The sequence below is a fragment of the Mauremys reevesii genome, linkage group 1, assembly GCF_016161935.1.
Source record: "Mauremys reevesii isolate NIE-2019 linkage group 1, ASM1616193v1, whole genome shotgun sequence".
Classification (NCBI taxonomy): Eukaryota; Metazoa; Chordata; order Testudines; family Geoemydidae; genus Mauremys; species Mauremys reevesii.
The window spans coordinates 139,789,688-139,810,475 of NC_052623.1; the positions used below are offsets into that span (position 1 = coordinate 139,789,688).

A 20,788-nucleotide genomic window follows, 5' to 3' on the forward strand; every position below is an offset into this window, starting at 1 on the left:
ATTATTTGTATTTGGAAAATTAGTAACCAAGTAGCCAAGAGTCTCCCCTCAAAACAAACAAACCAGTTTTTAATGGATTCAGAACCATCAAGCTGTGCACAGAGCTGGTCTATGTAACTATACATACTTATTACTGCTCCCCAGGGCCGCCCAGAGGATTCCGGGGGCCTGGGATCTTCGGCGGCGGGGGGCCCTTCCATTCCGGGACCCGCCGCTGAAGTGCCCCAAAGACCCGCGGCGGGGGCCACCCCGCCACCAAATTACCGCCGAAGCGGGACCCGCTGCCGAAGTGCAGCCCGGTCTTCGGCGGTAATTTGGCGGCGGGGGGCCCCCACCACGGGTCTTCGGGGCACTTCGGCAGCGGGTCCCGGAACGGAAGGGCCCCCCGCCGCCGAATTACCGCCGAAGACCGAGCTGCACTTCGGCGGCGGGTCCCGCTTCAGCGGTAATTCGCCAGTGGGGGGTCCTTCCGCCCTGGAGCAGAAGGACCCCCCACCAACAAAGACCGGGAGCGGAAGAAGCTCCTGGGCCCGGCCCCGCAAGAGTTTTCCGGGCCCCCCAGAGCGAGTAAAGGACCCCGCTCCAGGAGCCCCAAAAAACTCTCGTGGGGGCCCCTATGGGGCCCGGGGCAAATTGCCCCTCTTGCCCCCCCTTTGGGCGGCCCTGCTGCTCCCCTCATCCTCCTTCCCTCCTGTATTTGTTGCATGCAGGTGTTACATGCTGTCTTAACTTAGACCAGGGATGGGCAAACTTTTTGGCCTGAGGGCCACATCTCGGTATGAAAATTGTATGGAGGGCTGGCTGGGGCAGGGGATTGGGGCGCACGGGGAGGGGGGGATGAGGGCTCCGGCTGGGGGTGCAGACTCTGGGGTGAGGCTGAGGATGAGGGATTTAGGGTGCAGGAGGGGGCTTCAGGCTGGGATCAAAGAGTTTGGAGGGCAATCAGGGTTGGGGCAGGCGGTTGGGCTGCAGAGGGGGTGGGGACTCAGGGGTGCAGGATCCGGGCAGCCCTTACCTGAAGTGGCTCATGGAAACAGTGGCATAGCCTGCCTCCGGCTCCCATGCGGAGACGGGGCCACACTGCGTTGCCTCGTCCACAGGCACCTCCCCCGCAGCTCCCATTGGCCGTGGTTCCTGGAACCCCCTGGCTGCCCCTGCTTCCAGGAGCCGCGCGGAATGGAGCAAGGCAAGCCCTTGACCCCGCTCCCCGGCTGGAGCACCAGAGCGGGGAAAGCATTGCTCCCCACCCCATTCCCCGGTGAGAGCTCGAGGGCCGGATTAAAAGATCCAATGGGCAGATATGGCCTGTGGGCAGGGGCGGCTCTAGGAATTCCACTTCCCCAAGCAAGGCGGCGTGCTGTGGGGCGCACTCTGGCGGTCGCCGGTCCTGCAGCTCCGGGGGACCTCCTGCAGACGTGCCTGCGGAGGGTCCGCTGGTCCCGCGGCTCTGGTGGACCTCCCACAGGTGTGCCTGCGGATGCTCCACCAGAGCCGCGGGACCAGCGGACCCTCCGCAGGCATTTCTGCGAGAGGTCCACCGGAGCTGCAGGACCAGTGGACCCTCCACAGTCATGCCTGCGGGAGGTCCGCCGGAGCCACCTGCCGCCCTCCTGGCAAAATGCCAGCCCAAGCGCGCGCTTGGCACACTGGGGTCTGGAGCCAGCCCTGCCTGTGGGCCATAGTTTGCCCACTCCTGAGTTAGACTGTAAGCTCTTTGGGGTACGGGGCTTGCCTACCTATGCATTTGAACAGTCCATAGCTCAAGAATCATGATCCTGACTGAGTCCTTTGGGTGCTGCCACAATAGAAGTAATAAATCATAACTGCCATGTCACTGCTAGCAATTCATGTGATAATACAAATATTTAATCTTCCCAAGTTACAATAATTAGTGCTTACTGATTGGACACAGAAAACCACACTCTCCCAAATGCAGTTTAGGATCCTAAACTGTACATGCAGAATATGAACCCACAGCATGCAACTGCTTGCACCTACTCTGTGTGTCTATACTCTGCAAGACAAGCTGGCTCACAGATGCAGTGCAACCCTTAGCACTTAACATTATTTGGATTTCGGCAGTCACTAGAAGAGCCAGCTTTCATTTCCACCTTTTGTTATGGACAATGAGCACAATGAGACCCTGGCATGCAGGTTTGGTTTGGAATCTTAGGATATTTCTAATCTCCCTTCTGTATGTTCCAGGACATTTAAGGGACATTGCACCTATGGTTATCACAGTTCCTTGCTAATGACTCATCAGAAGATAAGAATTACCACCCAGCATGTATACATTCAGAGCTATGTATGACTATCTTGGAAATGTCTTTTTTTTCCCTTTATTCTTTGGGAATGAGCAAAAATGGGCATCATTTTCTTTCTAACACTTCAGTCATGATGTTTGATACCCAGCCAGAGTCAAATTTATTAGTAAGCAAATGTATTTTTTACATTGTTTGATCCCAGTGGGGATGACTAAGCAGGTTGGGGGTTAGGCGGAGAAGAGGCATTTTCTGTCCAATGAAAAGAGCCAGCTGGGGGGAGTTGGGGTGCCAGCCGGTACCTCTCCCGGAGACAGGCTGGTTGAGTGCCTGGGCTGTCCCGTCCATTTGGAGAACTGGGTGAGGAGTGGGCAAAATGGTTGTGTGATTACAGAGGGGTGACCACATTCTATGAAAAAAGTGGGTTTGAGGAAGCCACTGGGAGCACCTTTCATTAACTCTGTCCCTTTAAGCAGACAGGGGGAAGGGATAGCTCAGTGGTTTGTGCATTGGCCTGCTTAAACCCAGGATTGTGAGTTCAATTCTTGAGGGGGCCACCTCGGGATCTAGGGCAAAATCAGTACTTGGTCCTGCTAGTGAAAGCAGGGGGCTGGACTCAATGACCTTTCAAAGTCCCTTCCAGTTCTAGGAGATTGGTATATCTCCAATTATTACCTTTATTAGGTGCCATACCAGTGTCACTGCTGGCATCACAATAATGCATGCACAAGGGACAACCAGAGGCACCATCATACTTGCATTCATTACTGGTATCACACTGAGCAATATTATCCTATTGCTTAAAGCTGCTAAATGGAGCTTCAATTTTATGTGTTTTGGAATGTGTCAGAACTATGATTAGCCAGGAGGATTTCATCCTGCAATCAGAGACTATATTTTGATTAAGAAATGTTACACTTAAGCCATGTTTTCATTAACTAGTAAGACTCCACTGGATGTGGTGATTCTGGGTTATACCTTTGTTCAAAATTAGGTCTGTTGAGATTACACTGCATCATCACATGCTGAAACGTTTATTTAGAAATGAGTTTGCTTTAAAATATAGCTACAAAAGTCACCACAATATTTTCCATTGATTTTCAAGATTCCAAGGATAGTAGATGCTTTCTAATATGGCTGCAGCACGGAATCCTCAGTGACCAATCAGATTACGGTTGAATGCTGTCACAGTATATAATATCAGTCTAGAGGGGCAGGTGGTTGTACTGGATAGCTAGAGGCTGAGAAGAGGCTGGATAGTTAGAGACTGAGAGACAGTGAATCTTATTGTGAGGTAGGGCAAGCACAACTGTCACTGTCCTGCCTGTGGCTACGTACTAGCTTCTGCTAGTCCAAACATCAGGCCTTGGGAATCTGGAAATCTATGTCTTCATTAAATTTTCCTCACAGTACAATTCTACCTATTCCACTGGTGATTGCTAAGGATGCTAATCTATGAGAATAGCAACAGTGTTTTGAGGCAGACAATCATCCACCATCAAATAGATTTAGGTCACCAACTCATTTCACATAACCCACCAAATGACCATCAGAAATTTTTCAGTAACTACTGAACTAAAATCCAAAATTGAACCCATCCCGCGTTCCTTATCCATTAGCAATTCCTATATATCAATCTACAGCAACACAGTAAAATATCATGTCGTTATAATATAATTTCTAATATAATAGCAAACATTCCTAGACAGTGTTGAGTACCCACCATCTTTCTGGCATTCTCTTCTGTGATGTTGGTGTTATAGTCCCAGGAGGCAAGTGAACTTGCATAAGATAGATCTTCTGCTCGTACATTGAATTGAGACAAAAAGTTGCTGGCCTCTTGTGTTGTATCCTGTGATGTAGCAACAGCAGTGAGACTGCAAAGAAGCCATAGATGGACCAACATACTTCCTTCTGAGCCAAGATCCACTAATTGAGGTAGGTTCCCTCAAATAAGCTTCCTAATCAGCTGCTGTCTCATCAGCCTTTGCACATAGGTGTGTGCTAGGGGAAAGAGGGAGAATCCAATTTGCTGGATCTTTTATCGTTTTTATCCAGTGAAGGACAGAAATGAAAATAGCTTTAAAAAGGCAAATAAACAAAAGTTAATCATTAACTTTGGAGAAACATAATTACTAGTAGCATTTTATGGTCTTCTTATAAAAAGGCTTTTAGTTTTAGTTAATATTTCCCCACTCTGCTGTCAATGATACAGGTGGTTATTATCTATAATCTCACAGTGTCAGAGGAAGTCCAAGATCTGCAAATCCTTTAACAGATTGATGATAATCTACAAAAACAGTTAGCAAATTCAGTGAGACACTACCTGACCGTATGCCTTGGGAAGAAAGAAATTCAGTGTAGGACTGGTGTAATGTTGCTGCTTGGCCTCTTAGGGCAGAGGTGGGCAAACTACAGCCCGTGGGCCACATCCAGCCCGCAGGACCATCCTGCCCGGCCCCTGAGCTCCCTGCTGGGGAGGCTGGTCCCTGACCCCTTCCCCGCTATCCTCTCTCTGGCGCAGCCATGCCGCCGCGTGGGCAGCGCTCTGCAAGCTCCTGCCAGGGAGTGCGGTAGCATATCTGGTTCTGGCCAGGCAGCGCAGCTGCCAGACATGCTGCTCTGAGCGGCATGGTAAGGGGGCTGGGAGGTTGCATAAGGGGTGGGAGGTCCCCGGGGGCAGTCAGGGGACAGGGAGCAGGGGGGAGTTGGATGGGGCGGAGGTTCTGGAGGGGGGACCGGGGACGGAGGGGTCGGATAAGCGTGGGAGACCCGGGGGGGCCTGTCAGGGGTCAGGGGTGTGGATAGGGGTCAGGGGATGGGGAATGGGGATAGGCATGGGGTCCAGGGGCCTGTCAAGGGCGGGGTGTGGACAGGGGTCAGAGCAGTCAGGGGACTGGGAGTAGGAGGAGTTGGATGGGGGTGAGGTCCTGGGGGTGGTTAGGGGTGGGAGATCCCGGGGGTGGTGGTTAGGGGACAAGGAGCAGGGGGGGGGGGTTGGATGAGTCAGGAGTTCTGAGGGGGCAGTCAGGGGGCAGGAAGTGGGAGGTGGTGGATAGGGGTGGAGGCCAGTCTGTTTGGGGAGGCACAGCCTTCCCTACCTGGCCCTTCATACAGTTTTGCAATCCCAATGTGGCCCTCGGGCCAAAATGTTTGCCCACCCCTGTCTTAGGGTATGTCTACAGAGCAAAGAAACCCCCCCAGCTGGCCCATGTCAGCTGATGCAAGCTCACGGGGCTCAGGCTGTGGGACTGCTTCATTGCTGTGTAGACTTCCGGGCTTGGGCTGAAGACCCTACTGGGTGGGAAGGTCCCAGAGCTCAAGCTACAGCCCAAGCCTAGACATTTACACAGCAGTGAAACAGCCCTGTAGCCTGAGCCCTATGAGCCTGAGTCAGCTGGCACAGTCCAGCCATGGGTTTTAATTTGCTGTGTAGACATACCTGTAGGCCCAGATCCTCAATGGTATTTAGGTGCCTAACTCCTGCTGAAATTAATGGGAGTTAAGCACCTAACTTGCTCATGTGCTTTTGAAAATCCCACTAAGTACCTATCTGCATCTTTAGGCACCTAAATACCTTTGAAAACCTGGCCCTTAGGAGCTAAAAAGTCAATGGGACTTAGGCTTCTATGTGCCTGAGTCACTTTTGAAAATGATACTTAGGCTCCTAAGTCTCGTAGGCATTGCAGTGCCTTCTTGTCTATTTGGGAACAGCTTAGCACAGTGTGGGCGCTACCAGAAACAAAGAAGAAAAAGAATAAGATTTCATTGTTGTTATTTTATTATTTGTTAGGGCAGTGCCTAGAGAAAGGCCATTTGTGACGGAATTAGGAAGGATAATCCTGGGACGTTCTAAGTGATAATATCTTAGGGTTTCCAAGGTAGCTTACCAAGAGGCAGCTCAAGTCTCTTTTAGCTGAGGATCAATGTAATGTGCCACATGCAGAACATTATATATACATTTTGCACCTTGCTCCTTATCTATCAGGTAGAGTTGGTCTGAATTATATCACAAAATGACTTCATTATGAAATCTTTCAAACTTTCTGACCTTTTATAGGATACTAAAAAGTGCACCAGTAAGTGAAAATATTTCATAATGTAGACTATTATTTGCAATGTAGACAGGAATTCCACTTTGCACATTCTACAGTATTTTCACAGAGGGTAAACCTTTGTTGTGATATGAATTAGTAGAGGTTTAAAGTTAAGCTTTGCCTACATTAGAGAAATTTGGCCTGACCACCATATTGTGACCACCCAAGATGCCTGTCTCAGCATCAGCTTCTTCTGCGGCATTGTTATTTACCAGCAATTCTCAGGAGAAGGATTCCTATGGCTGTGCTGCCAGCTGTCCAGAGGCAGTTGTGGGGGAACTGGTGACCATCTGGGACAACAAGGAGATCCAGTCATAGTTGAAATCTGTAATTCAGAACACCCAATCTGTCACCTGGTTCCAAATCCCTTGCTGACCAAAGGCATCACTCAGTTGAGTGAATAATGCAGGAAAATGTATTTTCCTCAGTGTATTCTGGGAAGTTTTTTTCTCTCCTCCTCTGGAACACGAGGGATGGCCATGGCTGGAGATGGGACACTGGGCAGGGTGGGCCAGGGCTCTGAGGTGGCACCGAGCATTCTCTCTCTCAGGTGCTTGGCTGCGTGGTTCTTGCTGACATGCTCAGGATCTAACTCGGGTGGGCAAACTTTTTGGCCCGAGGACCACATCGAGGAACAGAAATTGTATGGAGGGCCATGAACGCTCACAAAATTGGGGTTGGGGTGTGGGCTCATGGTTGGGGATAAGGAGTTTGGGGTCTCGGAGGGTGCTTGGGGCTGGGACTGAGGGGTTCGGAGGGTGGGAGGGGGATCAGGGCTGGGGAAGGGGTGCAGGTTCTGGCTGGGGGTGTGGGCTCTGGGGTGGGGCTGGGGATGAGAGGTTTGGGGTGCAAGAGGGTGCTCCGGGTTGGGATCGAGGGGTTTGGAGAGCGGGAGGGGGATCAGGGCTGGGGCAAGGGGTTGGGGCATGGGAAGAGGCTCAGGGGGTGCAGGCTCTGAGCGGCACTTACCTCAAGCAGTTCCTGGAAGCAGTGGCATGTCTCTTCTCCAACTCCTACACAAAGGCATTTGCTCGCTGCCCCATCCACAGGCACCGCCCCTGCAGTTTCCATTGGAGCACATAGTAGCCAGAGTGGGGCCATGCCACGGCTTCCAGGAGCTGCATGGTGCAGCCATGCCGCGGCTTCCAGGAGCTGCATGGTGGGACTGAGCTGCGTGGTGCAGCCCCAAACCAGTGCCCCCCTGGCCAGAGCATCAGAGTGGGGTTGAGCTGCTGGTGCCACCCCTGCCCCGGCTGGAGCGCCAGAGCAGGGCCGAGCTGTCTGGTGCGGCTCACGGGCCGATTTAAAGCAGCTCACAGGCCGGGTCTGGCCCGCGGGCCATAGTTTACCCATCCATGGTCTAACTGATCACCATAGGTGGGGTCAGGAAGGAATTTTCCCTCAGGTCAGATTGTGGTGTTTATTGCCTTCCTCTGCAGCATGTGGGTGTGAGTGACTTGCCAGCATTATCTGGGTGTATCTCATGTAATCATTTCCCTGCTTGTGGAACATAATAGTCTATTCTACAGTGGGCTGTAATACTTCAGTCTAATTTCCATTGTTGGATTTAGTGTGCGGGTGTTGGGTGCGGTTGATGGCCTGCGATACACAGGAGGTCAGACTAGATGATCTGGTGGTCCCTTCTGGCCTTGAACTCTATGATTCTATAATATGGCCTGAGACACTAATAGCATGTCTATGGTGAATCGGACAGATTTCTTGGTGATTGCTCTTCAACTTAATTTGGGATGGTGCTCAAGAGTAAAAACGCAGCTTGACCTGCTCCAGTGAAGAACAGCAAGGGAAGAGAGAGAATACTAACTTGGAGGCCGCAACAGAGATAAGGACATAGAGTGTGTGATACCTGAGACCATGCTGAGATCCCACACCCTCTTTAGAGAGTTTCAAGCTCTGGAGATGGCAAAGGAGACAGCATCCAAGCAATTTGGGAGGAAGAGGAGAAGCCATTGGGTGAGAAGAGTTTCTCTACACAACGTGTATTGTTATATGGAGAAATCAGAGCTGATTTTGCTGGCCCTGGGTAAGGGGGGAACATAGTGAACATGTCATAATTGTTGTGAAATGTGCAGATGAAGCCTCATATAACAGCAGAAATCTCTTGCCCTTCCAGATCTGCCAGTTCCCCCCTCACCTTCCCTGCCTGGGCTGCTACAGCATCATGCAGGGCCGGCTCCAGACCCCAGCGCGCCAAGCGCGTGCTTGGGGCGGCATTTTGCCGGCAAGGTGGCAGGCGGCTCTGGCGGACCTTCCGCAGTCATGCCTGCGGGAGGTCCACTGGAACCGCGGGACCACTGGACCTCCCGCAGGCATGACTGCGGAGGGTTCACTGGTCCCGCGGCTCGGGTGGACCTCCCGCAGGCATGCCAGCGGATGCTCCACCCGAGCCGCGGGACCAGCAGAACCTCCGCAGCCACGACTGCAAGAGGTTCCCCGAAGCCGCGGGACCGGCGACCGCCAGAGCGCGCCCCGCGGCGTGCCGCCCTGCTTGGGGTGGCGGGATTCCTAGAGCCACCCCTGGACAGCATCAGTGGCAGTTCCTGGCTCCTCCCTTGCAAACCCTATTTAGTTCTCTGAGAGTCTGACTTGTCTCACAGCCCCCTCAGTAGCTGCGTGTTGTGGTCAGCTGCATGGCTGCTGTTGCCATTCTTAGGGAAGTGTCCGGCTTGGTGCTTACAGCACTGGCTGAGCTGTACCATGTAACTTGACTCGTGCTGGCCATCAGGCAGAGAATTTTACTTTGTATGTATCAAACAGCACCTAAATATAAACAAAATATGAGATTCTGATTTCAGTCAGCTACTTATTGGGCATGATGGCCCAGGTATTACATTGTAGCTGTCAGGCCATACTCCAAACCAGAGCATCAGTCCAGCTATCTGCTCGATATCTCTGCAATCACTCTTCATTCTGTCTTTCTGCTTAATGCATTAATACGCATTATTAGCTACTGAACTGCTCTACTGCTACCACAGGCTAGGGTAGGGAACATGGAATAATGAGGGAACGAGAGGTCTCAGTACAGTTTCTAATGGGCATGTGTCCACACATCATAGTTTGCAATATCATTTAGATACAATATCATAGAGAATGTTAATTCAAAGTTCAAAATTCCTGTTGGTCCATAACTTATAAGAGCTACATACTGCACTATGTGGCAATCAGAAACCAAACGGACAGACAGTACTAATACAAATTCATAAAATAATAGCACGAGGTAAACATTTTTCATCTTCACTTTCCAAAGGATTTTTTTTCTTTTTAATTATTATTAAATCAGAGTGAAGAAAATGAGACAGTAAACCGTCAGTGTCAGCCCCAAGGAGTCATGCACGAGGTAACAAAACCCACCTAACATGGCACATAAAACAGGAAAAGGCAATTGTGAGGGAGAGGAGAGAGAAAGAGCAGAAAAACTGAACTTTCCTCTCATGCATTCTTGAGACAAATCCAGTTCCTAGTGAAGTCAACAGGAAGTTTGCCATTGACTTTAATGGAAGGTTTTGCCCTCATTGAAAAGGGGGAATTTTCACTTGCCATAAAACCTTAGTCTAAAATGCATATATATTTATATGGCTACAGAACATTCAATTATGAAACTAAAAATATTATCATTTTTATATGTGCATCCACAAGGTGTGAAAGCATTTCATGTATTTATACAAGTGAACATATCTGCACCATGTATAGGCACGTGTGACACTAATAATCACTCAGTCACTGTACCTGTTCCATGTTATTTGAAAGCTACCAAGTTCAATCATTTAAAATAAACAGGTGTATGTAACTGCTTAATCATTAACTAATGATGTTCATTAGTAATTAGTTATTAGTTCATTAGCATAACTGTTAGTTTTGAAAGTTGGAACATAATTAAACTGCACAAGTCCCTTATCACCTGTTTCTTTTAAAGAAAACAAAAATACTAGAAACAAATTAGAGCAGTTCGTAGAATGCTGAGCAACAACTGTTCCCAGCTAATGGGCTGGGGACAGCTGGTTGATACATGCCCTAAGTAAACTTGGCTCATTTAAAACAGTTTACTTCATAAGCAACAGGTTTATTGCAGTGAAGAACTGACCAAAAAATCCTAGCTTTTTTGTTTTTATTCTTCATAGTGCTCCTGTCCCAAGGTTCTAAGTGTATATTCTTTCTGATACTATGGGTGGGAGTTTTTACCACTCAAGATATGAACGTGACACTAAGGTGGCTGGCAAATGGTTTTCCCATCCGAAGAAAAATGTCAAGATTTCAAAATATTATCCCATTCTGAATTGGGACAAAAAGTCAAATATCTGAAAAATTGTTGTGAATGAACTGAAATTTTTTTGGCACAGGCCAGTTGAAACATGTTGTTTGATTTTGACCTTTTTATACAACATTGTTTACTATAATTAACTTACATTTCTAAATGAAAAGTAGTTCTGAACAAAAAAAATCCAGACCTTTTCATTTTGAAAATGTCACAATGTCCGAAAATTTTTTCAAAACAAGACATTTGTTGAAACTGATCCATTCCCACGAACAGTTTCCTAGAGCCCCAAATGCAGATCTCTCCCTCTTCCTTTGCCTGTAACAATATAAGAGAGAGAAGACATAAATGCAAGATTTTTTCCCTCAAATTATAGAGCAAACAATGATGCTTAAAAAGAAATATCCATGAAAGTGCTTCTTCATGAAGTCCAACAAGTAACAAGGAAGTTTCTTTTCCCTACTCAGGGCCGCCCAGAGGGAGGGGGCAACTGGGGCAATTTGCCCCAGGCCCTGGGCTCCGCATGGGCCCCCACGAGAATGGCTGAGGCTCCCTCCCCGGTCCTGGCCCGACCCAACCCGACCCTGCCTCCGCCCCTCTCCCGGAACCTCAGCGCACTCAGGAAAGTCCCTGAACAGCGGTGCAGTGTGTCTCCGGCGGGGCCTGAGCTCCGCCCTGCTCAGAGCCGCATGGTAAGGGGGGCGGGGCTGCGAGCTCCAGGCTGAGCGGAGGGAGCTCAGGCCCCGCTGGAGCTCACAGCCCTGCCCCCTGACCACGTGGCTCTGAGTGGGTTGGAGCTCAGGCCCCGCCGGAGGCACGGGGGTGCTGCACTGTTCAGGGACGCTCCTGGATGTGCTGAGGCTCTGGGAGAGGGGCGGAGGTGGGGGTGAGGAGCCAGGGCCGGGAGCGGCGGTTGGATAAGGGGCAGGGAGTTGAGGGGGCAGAGGTTGGGGGGGCGGTCAGGGGACAGGGAATAGGGGGGGTTGGATTGTGGGCATTCTGGAGGTTTGTCAGGACTCAGTGGATGCGGTACGGGCAGTCAGAGGATAGGGAGCAGGGGTGGGGTCCCGGGGTGGTGGTTGAGGGGGTTCTCTGGGGGACGGTGAGGGGACAAGGAGCAGGACGGGTTGGGGATTCTGAGGGGGGCGGGCAGTCAGGGGGACAGGAAGTGGGTGGGGGTCGGCTAGGGGGCAGGACCAGGCTGTTTGGGAGGCACAGCCTTTGCTACCCTAAAGCTCATTCAGCAATTTGAGGCTTGCAGAAGAGCCAAGCTGTTAGCTTTCCATTAGGGCTACCATCCCTTTCACTTCTCAAATGCCAAATTATAGTCTATATTTAATTTTAGTGCCATATGGAGATTTATGTCAGGGGAGGGTAGCTTCATTTAAACTAGCCACTGGGGGAGGGATCACATGAGAAGAGCAATATCCTACACCACCTACCTCCTTCCCAACCCTACCAAGGGAGACCCCCCTCCCCTGCATTCCCTGAGGCTTCAGAAGGGTTAATTCAGTGGTTCTCAAACTTTTGTACTGGTGACCCCTTTCACATAGCAAACCTCTGAGTGCAAACACCCCCCCCTTATAAATTGAAAACACTTTTTTATATATTTAACACTATTATAAATGCTGGAGGCACAGCGGGGTTTGAGGTGGAGGCTGAGAGCTCATGACCTCCAGTAATAACCTCGTGATCCCCCTGAGGGCTCCCGAACCCCAGTTTGAGAACCTCTGGGTTAATTTAATTTTAGCACCTTGTGTCCATTCACATACATTTTGAGCATTTCAGTTTTCACAACATAGGCTCATCTCAGATTCTGGACAAGCTCAAATGTTCAGTTTGTGGAGTATGTACATAAGCTATACTAAAGACAAACCCACAGTAACCGTCTCCAGTTTGTGATGGACCCCATGGAGCCAGTGTCTGGGAAACAGATAAATGCATGGAGGTTACGTCCATTAATGGCTATTAGCCAGGATGGGTAAGGAATGGTGTCCCTAGCCTCTGTATGTCAGAGGGTGGAGATGGATGGCAGGAGAGAGATCACTTGATCATTACCTGTTAGGTTCACTCCCTCTGGGGCACTTAGCATTGGCCATTGTCGGTAGACAGGATACTGGGCTGGATGGACCTTTGGTTTGACCCAGTATGGCTGTTCTTATGTTCAAAGCTAAATGAACCCAAAGTTATGGAGGCAGATATGAGTCAAGGAAGCCAGCAGAGTATCAGAAACCTGGAAAAAATATCTGACTGGATGGGCTCAGGCATTTGGTCACAAGCTGAGGTGGTTCAAAAGTTTTGGATTTTTTTTTAAGCAGAATTTTTTTTATTGTTTCTTTAAGCAATCAAACACAGCAAGCAGCAAATATTTGGTCACACACTTCTGAAACCCCAAACTATATTCAGGTTTTGACAGACTAATTTCAGCTTTTCAATTAAAAAAACCACAACAAATTTTGAAGGAAAGCAGATATTGTCCATGATTTTTTTCTGCTTTTTAAAAACCCCTAGTTTTCGATCCAAAAAAAGTTTTGACAGAAAATATTTGTCCAACCCTTTTAATGAGCTTTAGTGCCTTTTAGCACTAGCTGATGCTGAGAACCAGTGATACCTTGTAAAGAAGTTTTCTCAAAACTGGGTTTGTGCCGAGATGCAGAAGGTTTATTTTTCCCAGGGCCGCCCATGTGGGGGAAGCAAGGAATCTTAAACCAAGAATAACTTTTAGTGGTTGTTACGAATGAGACGAGCCCATTTGCTTTATATCCCACAGGCGATTCACTCACAGCTCCTACAGGCAACCAAATGTACTCTCTGTCTTCACCTTACATAACTGCTAAGGAGACTCATGCCAAGCTACTGGTAATTAATCTCACTGCTGAAGATCCAATTCAGGAAAAGGTTTGTGTTTAACCATTTGCCACCAATAACAGGCTACCTCACATACGATATTCAGAAGAGAACCACTTTCAAAGTGCTGGCCTGTGCTGAAGGCTCAGACAAATCCCCATTAAAGTTGTGTGTGGTGTAGAAAGCCTTGCCAAGGCCCCTTTGCACTTTAAGTGAATTTCACCCACACTGTAGAACTTCCTTTTTTCATCTGCACTTCCCATTTGCCATTGTGCTATTAAGCCATTCCCCCAAAGGGCCACACTGCAGAAATCTTACCACAATTTCTGAAGAAATGTCACAGTTCCAGCCATTCAGCGCAGATCACACTGCAGTTCACCCCTAGCAATACAGAGTATGGCACCTATGAAGGTAGCCAGCCACCTACATAGGCAATAAAATAATACTGGTCTTCCTTAAATAAGTCAGTGCCTGAGTTAAGGACCTCAGGATGGGGGCCAGTAATAATATTCTGTACTTCTACTGCACCTTCCATCCAAAGATCTCAAAGTGATGTTCTAACAGTGATGGACTAAACCTTGCAATATCCTTGTGACGCAGGGGAATACAATTATCCCCATGTTACAAATGGAAAATCTGAGACACAGGGAGATTATTAAAAGCAGCAAAGAGGCCTGTGGCACCTTATAGACTAACAGAAGTTTTGGAGCATGAGCTTTCGTGGGTGAATACCCACTTCATCGGATGATTATTATTCATTTCCATTTTTTAATTTTATTAATCCATTGCCCAAACTTGTGCTAGGAATCTCACAGCACATAGAGAGGACACAATCGCTGCCCAGAAGAGCTTACAGTCTAAATTGATGGGACATACAACAGATGTGGGAAGCGGGCAGAGATGTAAGTAAAACTGAGACCATCCTAGGCATATGTCTTGTTAGCTCTATGATTTTATTTTTATCAATTGCCTCCTTCCTCCCTTCCCTCTTCTTGAGTCTCAATGCCCCATTTTCCTTGTTACACATGTTGTTCCCACTGTTCTCTACCCTGGTCCCTGCTCACCCCATACCTGAGATTCAAGGATGAGGGGGAGAAACCAAAAAGGAAAACACAGTCAATGAAGGTGGGGTTGGGCTCCTGGGGGCAGGGATCCACATAGCCAGTCCAGACTCTAGAGACTTTGCCAGCTCTTTTCACTTTACACATGCTCCTGTTGTAGGTAAAGAGTTTGAAAATATGCTGTGAAACAATAATGCTTAAATAATGGTTTAAATGTTGTCTTGAAGTGAGAAATGATAATTGTAGTGACACTGGCCAAACTGTATCCTCAAGTGCATTATTGTATTTTCCAAAGGAGTTGCGAGGACGGACAGGATGTAGAAGAAAGTAAGCAGATGTTTATGCAGTCGTGTAGATACAGTTCCTCACCTCAACACACTCATATCCTCTTTTAACAATATATATAATTCTTCTCTGCTTAGGGCCCAATTCTATTCCATTGAAGTCAATGGGACCTTTACTATGGATTTCAATGGGAGCAGGATAATGTCCTTCATACTAATTTCTACCATGGATTATGTGTGAATGGCGCTCCTTAAAGCTGTCTAAGGGCAGAATTTAGGGCTTGATCCTCTGAGGTGCCCTCAGCTCCCATTCTGGTCAATGGGAGATTCACGGGTATGAATAGGCCATCAGCAGGGACCATTATGACCATCCAGTCAGATCTCCTGCATAACACAGGCTATGGAATTTCACAGTGATGTCTGAATCAAGCCCAATAACTGGTGGTCAAAGTAGAGCATATCTTTTAGACAGAAATCCAGTCATGATTTAAAGAGTCCAAGTGAATCAGAATTTACCACATCCCTTGGAAATTGTTCTATTTTCACTGTTAAAATTTGGGGGGAAGCTTTCCAAAGGCTCCAAGAGCAGTTAAGTGCCTCGTTCCCATGGATTTTCAATGAGAGTTGGGCATCTAACTTCCTTTTGTGCCTTAGAAAATATCCTCAAGGCATCTCATTTTCCAGCTCAAACTTTGCTGACTTTCATTTCTAGCCTTTGGATCCTGTGCCCTTGATTACTAGGTAAAAGGGGCTTCTAGTACTAGATCTCTTCTCCCTGTTTAATACTTACAGGCTGTAATGAAGTCACCACTGAACCTTCTCTTCCATAAGCTATAAAGGCTGTCAGCACCTTGCTGTATCAGACACTTAACCTTTTGCTTTTTCACAGTAAATAAAAATACCACATATGAATTCCTATTCAAACCAAAGACACTGCATTTCTGCATGCAGAGTCTGTTTGCAAAGACATATTCATATCCAACTCAAGACTAGCGCCCATGAAAAGTGACAGTGACAAATGCTCTCTTATGGAACACACACAAATAATTTGGGTCACATTTATTACAGGGAAAGAAAAGAGAGGGTTATTCACCCTGTGCAGTAACTGAAGTTCTTGGAGATGTGTGTCCCCAGGGGTGCTCCATTGTAGGTGCAGCAGCACCCCTTGCGCCTGGGATCAGAGATCATCACCAGCAGTGCCCGTCAGACCCGCATATCCGCACCTCCCGCCTTTCGTGCTGTGAGAGGGATATATATATTGTGCTGTGCGGTCCAACTGCCCCAAGTTCCTTCTCTGGCACAGAGCTTATGTTTTTGGCTCTGAAGCAGAGGGGAGCATGTCGAGTAATGGAGCACCAATAGGGGGACACATCTCCAAGAACCTCAGTTACTGCACAGAGTGAGTAATTCTCTTTTTCTTTGAGTGATGTCCCTGTGGGTGCTCTACTGCAGGTGACTATAAAGCAGTGTCCCTAGTTGGCAGGCTAGGGCTTTGGAGCGACATGTATTGCTAAGGAGAGGACAGCCTGCCCTAGGAGAGTGTCTGTTGAGGCGTCGTGCGTAATAGCATAGTGCCGGGTGAAAGTGTCTGTCGGTGCCCATGTGACAGCCTTACCCATATCATCAATGGGGACATTATTAAGAAGGACAATTGAGGTAGATAACGAATATGTGGAATGTGTTCTGACTGAGGTAGGACGTTGTCTATCGTCGACGTCATAAGATAAACCTATACACTGTGAGATCCACTTAGAGAAGTGTTGTTTAGATATGGCAGTCCTTTGGATCTTTTGGTGGTGGAGAAGAATAATTGTGGAGATTTCTGGAAGGGTTTACTCCTGTCCAAGTAGAAGGCTAATGTGTGCCTTATGTCTAGGGCAGGGATCGGGAATCTTTGGCACGTGGCCCACCAGGGAAATCCGCTGGTGGGCTAGGACAGTTTGTTTACCTGCAGTATCTGCAGGTTCGGCTGATCACAGCTTCCACTGGCCACGGTTCGCCGTTCCAAGCCAATGGGGGCTGCGGGAAGTGATGCAGGCCAAGGGATGTGCTTGGCCACCGCTTTCTGCAGCCCCCATTGGCCTGCAACGGCAAACCATGGCCAGTGGGAGCCACGACTGGCTGAACCTGCGGACGCTACGGGTAAACAAACCTTTCCAGCCTGCCAATGGATTTCCCTTACAGGCCGCGTGCCAATGGTTGCTGATCCCTGATCTAGGGTGTAAAGAGCTGTCTCCTGTTTATTACTCTGAGGCTTCGGGAAGAAGCAAGGGAGGTGTATCGGTTGATTGAGATGAAAAGATGTTGGGACCTCAGGAAAGAATCTTGGGTGCGGGCATAGTGTAACTTTACCTTTATAAAACATTGTGTATGGTGGATGAGAGTCATGATTTCGTCCACCTGTCTAGCAGAGGTGATGGAGACCATTTTCATTTATAGGCATATGTAAGAACAGGTTGCCATTGGTTCAAATGAGGGCTTAGTCAGAGAATGTAGGACTAGCCTGGGGTCCCAGGCCAGAGTCGGGTCTCGGATATGGGGATAGAGACATTTAATACCCCTCAAGAAGCACTTTGTGAGCAGGTGTGCAAAGGAGTGGCCGTCAAAAGAGGAGTGAAAGGTAGTGATTGCTGCCAGTTGTATCCTAATAGAGCTATTGGCCCATCCTGACTGTGTAAGGTGTAGAATGTAGCCAAGAATAAGTGGCAGCAGCGTGTGTGCTGCGTCAACCTAATATGAGGCACACTAGCAGTGAAATCTAGTCCATTATTCAATGTAAGTATGTCTGATTATGTCACGCCTACTATTCAAATGTATCCGTTTGACAGTGTCTGCGCAGATTATTTCCGGACCCTGGAACCACAGAGGAGCCAGGCTTTGAGTGGTGCATCTATTGATTGGGATGGAAAATGTGTCCTATGAGAGGAGCCATGGTGTTAGGTGGAGAGAGATTGGTCGGCATACCATCATGCATAGAAGGTAAGTATACCAGACCTGTAGTGGCCATGCTGGAGCTATTAGTATGACATGAGCTCGGTCCTCCTCTATTTTTCAAAGTACTCAGAATAGGAAGGGAAAAGGAGGGAAGATATTAAGGAGTGGTGTGTCCCATGTTATGAGGAATATATTTCCCAGCAATCCATGCCCTAGTCCCGTTCTGGATTAGAATTGAGGGCAACAGGTGTTGTGTTGAGTGGCAAAAAGATCTATGGTGGGAAGGCCCCATCATCTGAATGTGGGTTGAAGTGCTCGCATATCCAGCGCCCACTCATGATCGTGTGACAATGTTCTGCTCAATGCATCCATGGTGGTGTTCTGGTGTTCCAGGAGGTATGTGGCTGAAATGGAGATGTTGTTTAGGATATACCAGTTCTACAATTTGATCGTCTCCGAGCATAAGGAGTGGGACCTCGCTCCACACTGCCTGTTGATGTAATACATGCAGGTGAGATTGTCTGTCATCACTCTTATGTTATTATGTTTGAGAAGGAAATATCGGCAGGCACTGAAGACCACTCATAGCTCTATGACATTGATGTGTAAGGTGGATTCAGTGGATGAACATCTACTCTGCACTGAGTGTTTGTGTAGATGCACCCTCCCACCCCCCAACTAATTAGGTGGGCATTGTTGGCTAGGATCATAGTTGGTGATGGTTGTAGGAAAGGAACTCCAACACAGACGTTGCTGGGCTGTGTCCACCACAGCAGTTAGTCTTTGACTTGCCTCATCACAGATAAGCTTGTGAATGCTGTGCTCGTGGGGGAGGTATACAGTACGGAGGCATGCTTGAAGACATAGCAAGTGCAGTCTTGCGAGCGTGACCTCAAACGTGGCTGCTGCCATGTGGCCTAGAAGCCGGAGGCATATTTGTGCAGAGATCTGGGGGCAGATACATGGTGCAGATACCAGATCCATTATAGCTGAGAATCTGAGAGATGATAGGAAGGCTCTGGCTTGTATGACATATAACTGCACATCAGTGAATTCCAGCTGTTGTACTTGCATTAGGGTGGACTTTTCTAGGTTCACGAGGAGACCTAGCTTCATGAACAGGTCTGTTGTTAAGTGGGTGGCTCTGAGAGCATAGATTTTGGATGAGGCCACAAAGAGACAGTCATCCAAGTATGGAAAAATGATAATTCCTCTTTTCCTTAGTAGGTTTCAACTACCGCGAGGACCTTGGAGAACACCTGAAGTGCTGTGGATAGTCTGAAGGACAGTACTTTGTACTGACAGTGGTCAGTGCTCATGACAAACCAGAGGAATCAGCTGTGGGCAAGATGTATAGAATATGAAAGTATGCATCTTGGATGTTGAGTGTAGTTTCATGCTGGGATAATAGTGGAGAGGGTAATCATCTTGAAACATTGCAGCTTGATGAATCTGTTTAGATTGCGAAGGTCTAGGATATGATGCCAGCCACTGGGCTTCTTCTGAATCAGAAAAGAGTGGGAGTAGAAACCCTTTCTCGTGTGTTGTGGAGGGACCTGTTCTATGGCTCCCAGTTGTAGAAAGTGATTTGTTTCTTCCCATAGAAAGGGCTTATGAGAGGGGTCCCTGAAGAGGGAAGGAGGGCAGGGTGGAATAAGAAGGGAAAGGAGTATCCTTCCTTGACTATCTCTAGAACCCACTTACCCGAGGGGATGAGATGCCAAGATGGGAAAAATTGAGCTAGTCGGTCACCAAACTATTGGAACGTCAGAGATGGTGGGGATGACTGGAACAAGGGAAGTCTTTTTGGGGCCTCGATCACACCTTCAAAATTTTTGCTTTGGTGACAGTACATGAGAGGTAGCCCCTTGAGAAGTGGGCTGTCTACGTTTAGACAGAGACCTTTGTCAATGCATTGGGTACTGTAGTGCCATTGAGAGGTATACTGTTGAGTTTGGGATTGCGGTGGAAGTTGGTACTTCCCCGAGTGTCTCTTTGGTGCTGGTGTGCATATCCTGAGAGAACAAAATGTAGCTCGGGTGTCTTTAAGGGAGTACAAAGAGTCATCTGTATGCTCAGAGAACAGTTCTAGCCTTTGAACGGTAAGTCCTCTACTGTGTACCTCCTTAGGAAAGCCCGAGAGATGGAGCCATGATGCATGCCTCATGACCATAGCAGTGCAATGGATCGAGCAGCAGTGTCTGCAGAGTCTAATGACGCTTGTAGGGCTCTACAGGCTAGGAGGTGTCACTCCGATATCAAGGACTGGAATTTCTCCTTTTTGGTCTCTGGTAGATCATAGCAAAGTTCCTCCCATTTGGAGTAATTCAGATAATTATACATGGCCATGAGAGCTTCATAATTTGAAATCCTAAACTGGAGTGTGGCTGAAGAGTATGTCTTGCATCCAAATAGGTCCAGGAATTTCCAATCTCTGTCTGGATGACTAGAGTGAGATTGGTACTGACGGCTTCTCTCCTGCACCTCATTGACCAATGAAAAATTTGGGGTGGGGTGCGAAAATAAAAATTCAATATTCTTTGCTGGAACATATTTTCTGTTGGCGTGTTTGCAGGTTGAAAGGATGGAAGCCAGGTTCTGCCACAGAACCTTTGCAGATTCAAGACAAGCCTCATTGATTGGTAGTGCAATCTTTGAGGAAGAGGATGCGTGGAGGATATCCAGCAGTTTATACTGCTGGTCTTTGACATCCTCCAAAGGGATATATAGGGAGTCCGCAATCCTATGGAATAGACCTTGAAAGTGCCTGAAGTTGTCGGCAGATATAGGGGATAGAGGCATAATTGCCTCGTCAGGTAAGGGGGAGGAAAAATATAAAGTTAGGGGAGTCTCCTCTTCCTACTCTTCCTCCTGAGTTGGTATCAGTGGTGGTTTGACTTCCTGAGGGTGAGAGACCAGTGGAGAAGGGAGAGTTGTATGTCTCTGGCTTTGCTCTCTGGGATGGTTCCCAAATTGTGCCCTGTACCTGGACCAAGGGTCCCAATATGGTCAGTTTGGTGGGAATGGCACATGT

General features: G+C 48.1%; 1 protein-coding gene and 1 long non-coding RNA gene across 2 annotated transcripts in view; one reads left to right on the forward strand and one right to left on the reverse strand.

Moving 5' to 3' along the window:
- Nucleotides 1–4,167, reverse strand: part of ACE2 (angiotensin converting enzyme 2) — a 39,693-nt gene extending 35,526 nt beyond the window's left edge. Inside the window, exon 1 of the mRNA XM_039496600.1 lies at nucleotides 3,985–4,167. Within this exon, the coding sequence (XP_039352534.1) occupies nucleotides 3,985–4,167 (183 nt within the window). The remainder of the gene's footprint in view (nucleotides 1–3,984) is intronic.
- The window catches only part of LOC120375810, a 31,396-nt gene continuing 14,646 nt past the window's right edge, over nucleotides 4,039–20,788 (forward strand). Inside the window, exons 1-4 of the long non-coding RNA XR_005586793.1 lie at nucleotides 4,039–4,199; nucleotides 13,399–13,526; nucleotides 14,280–14,377; nucleotides 17,649–17,799. This is a non-coding gene — a long non-coding RNA (uncharacterized LOC120375810). The remainder of the gene's footprint in view (nucleotides 4,200–13,398; nucleotides 13,527–14,279; nucleotides 14,378–17,648; nucleotides 17,800–20,788) is intronic.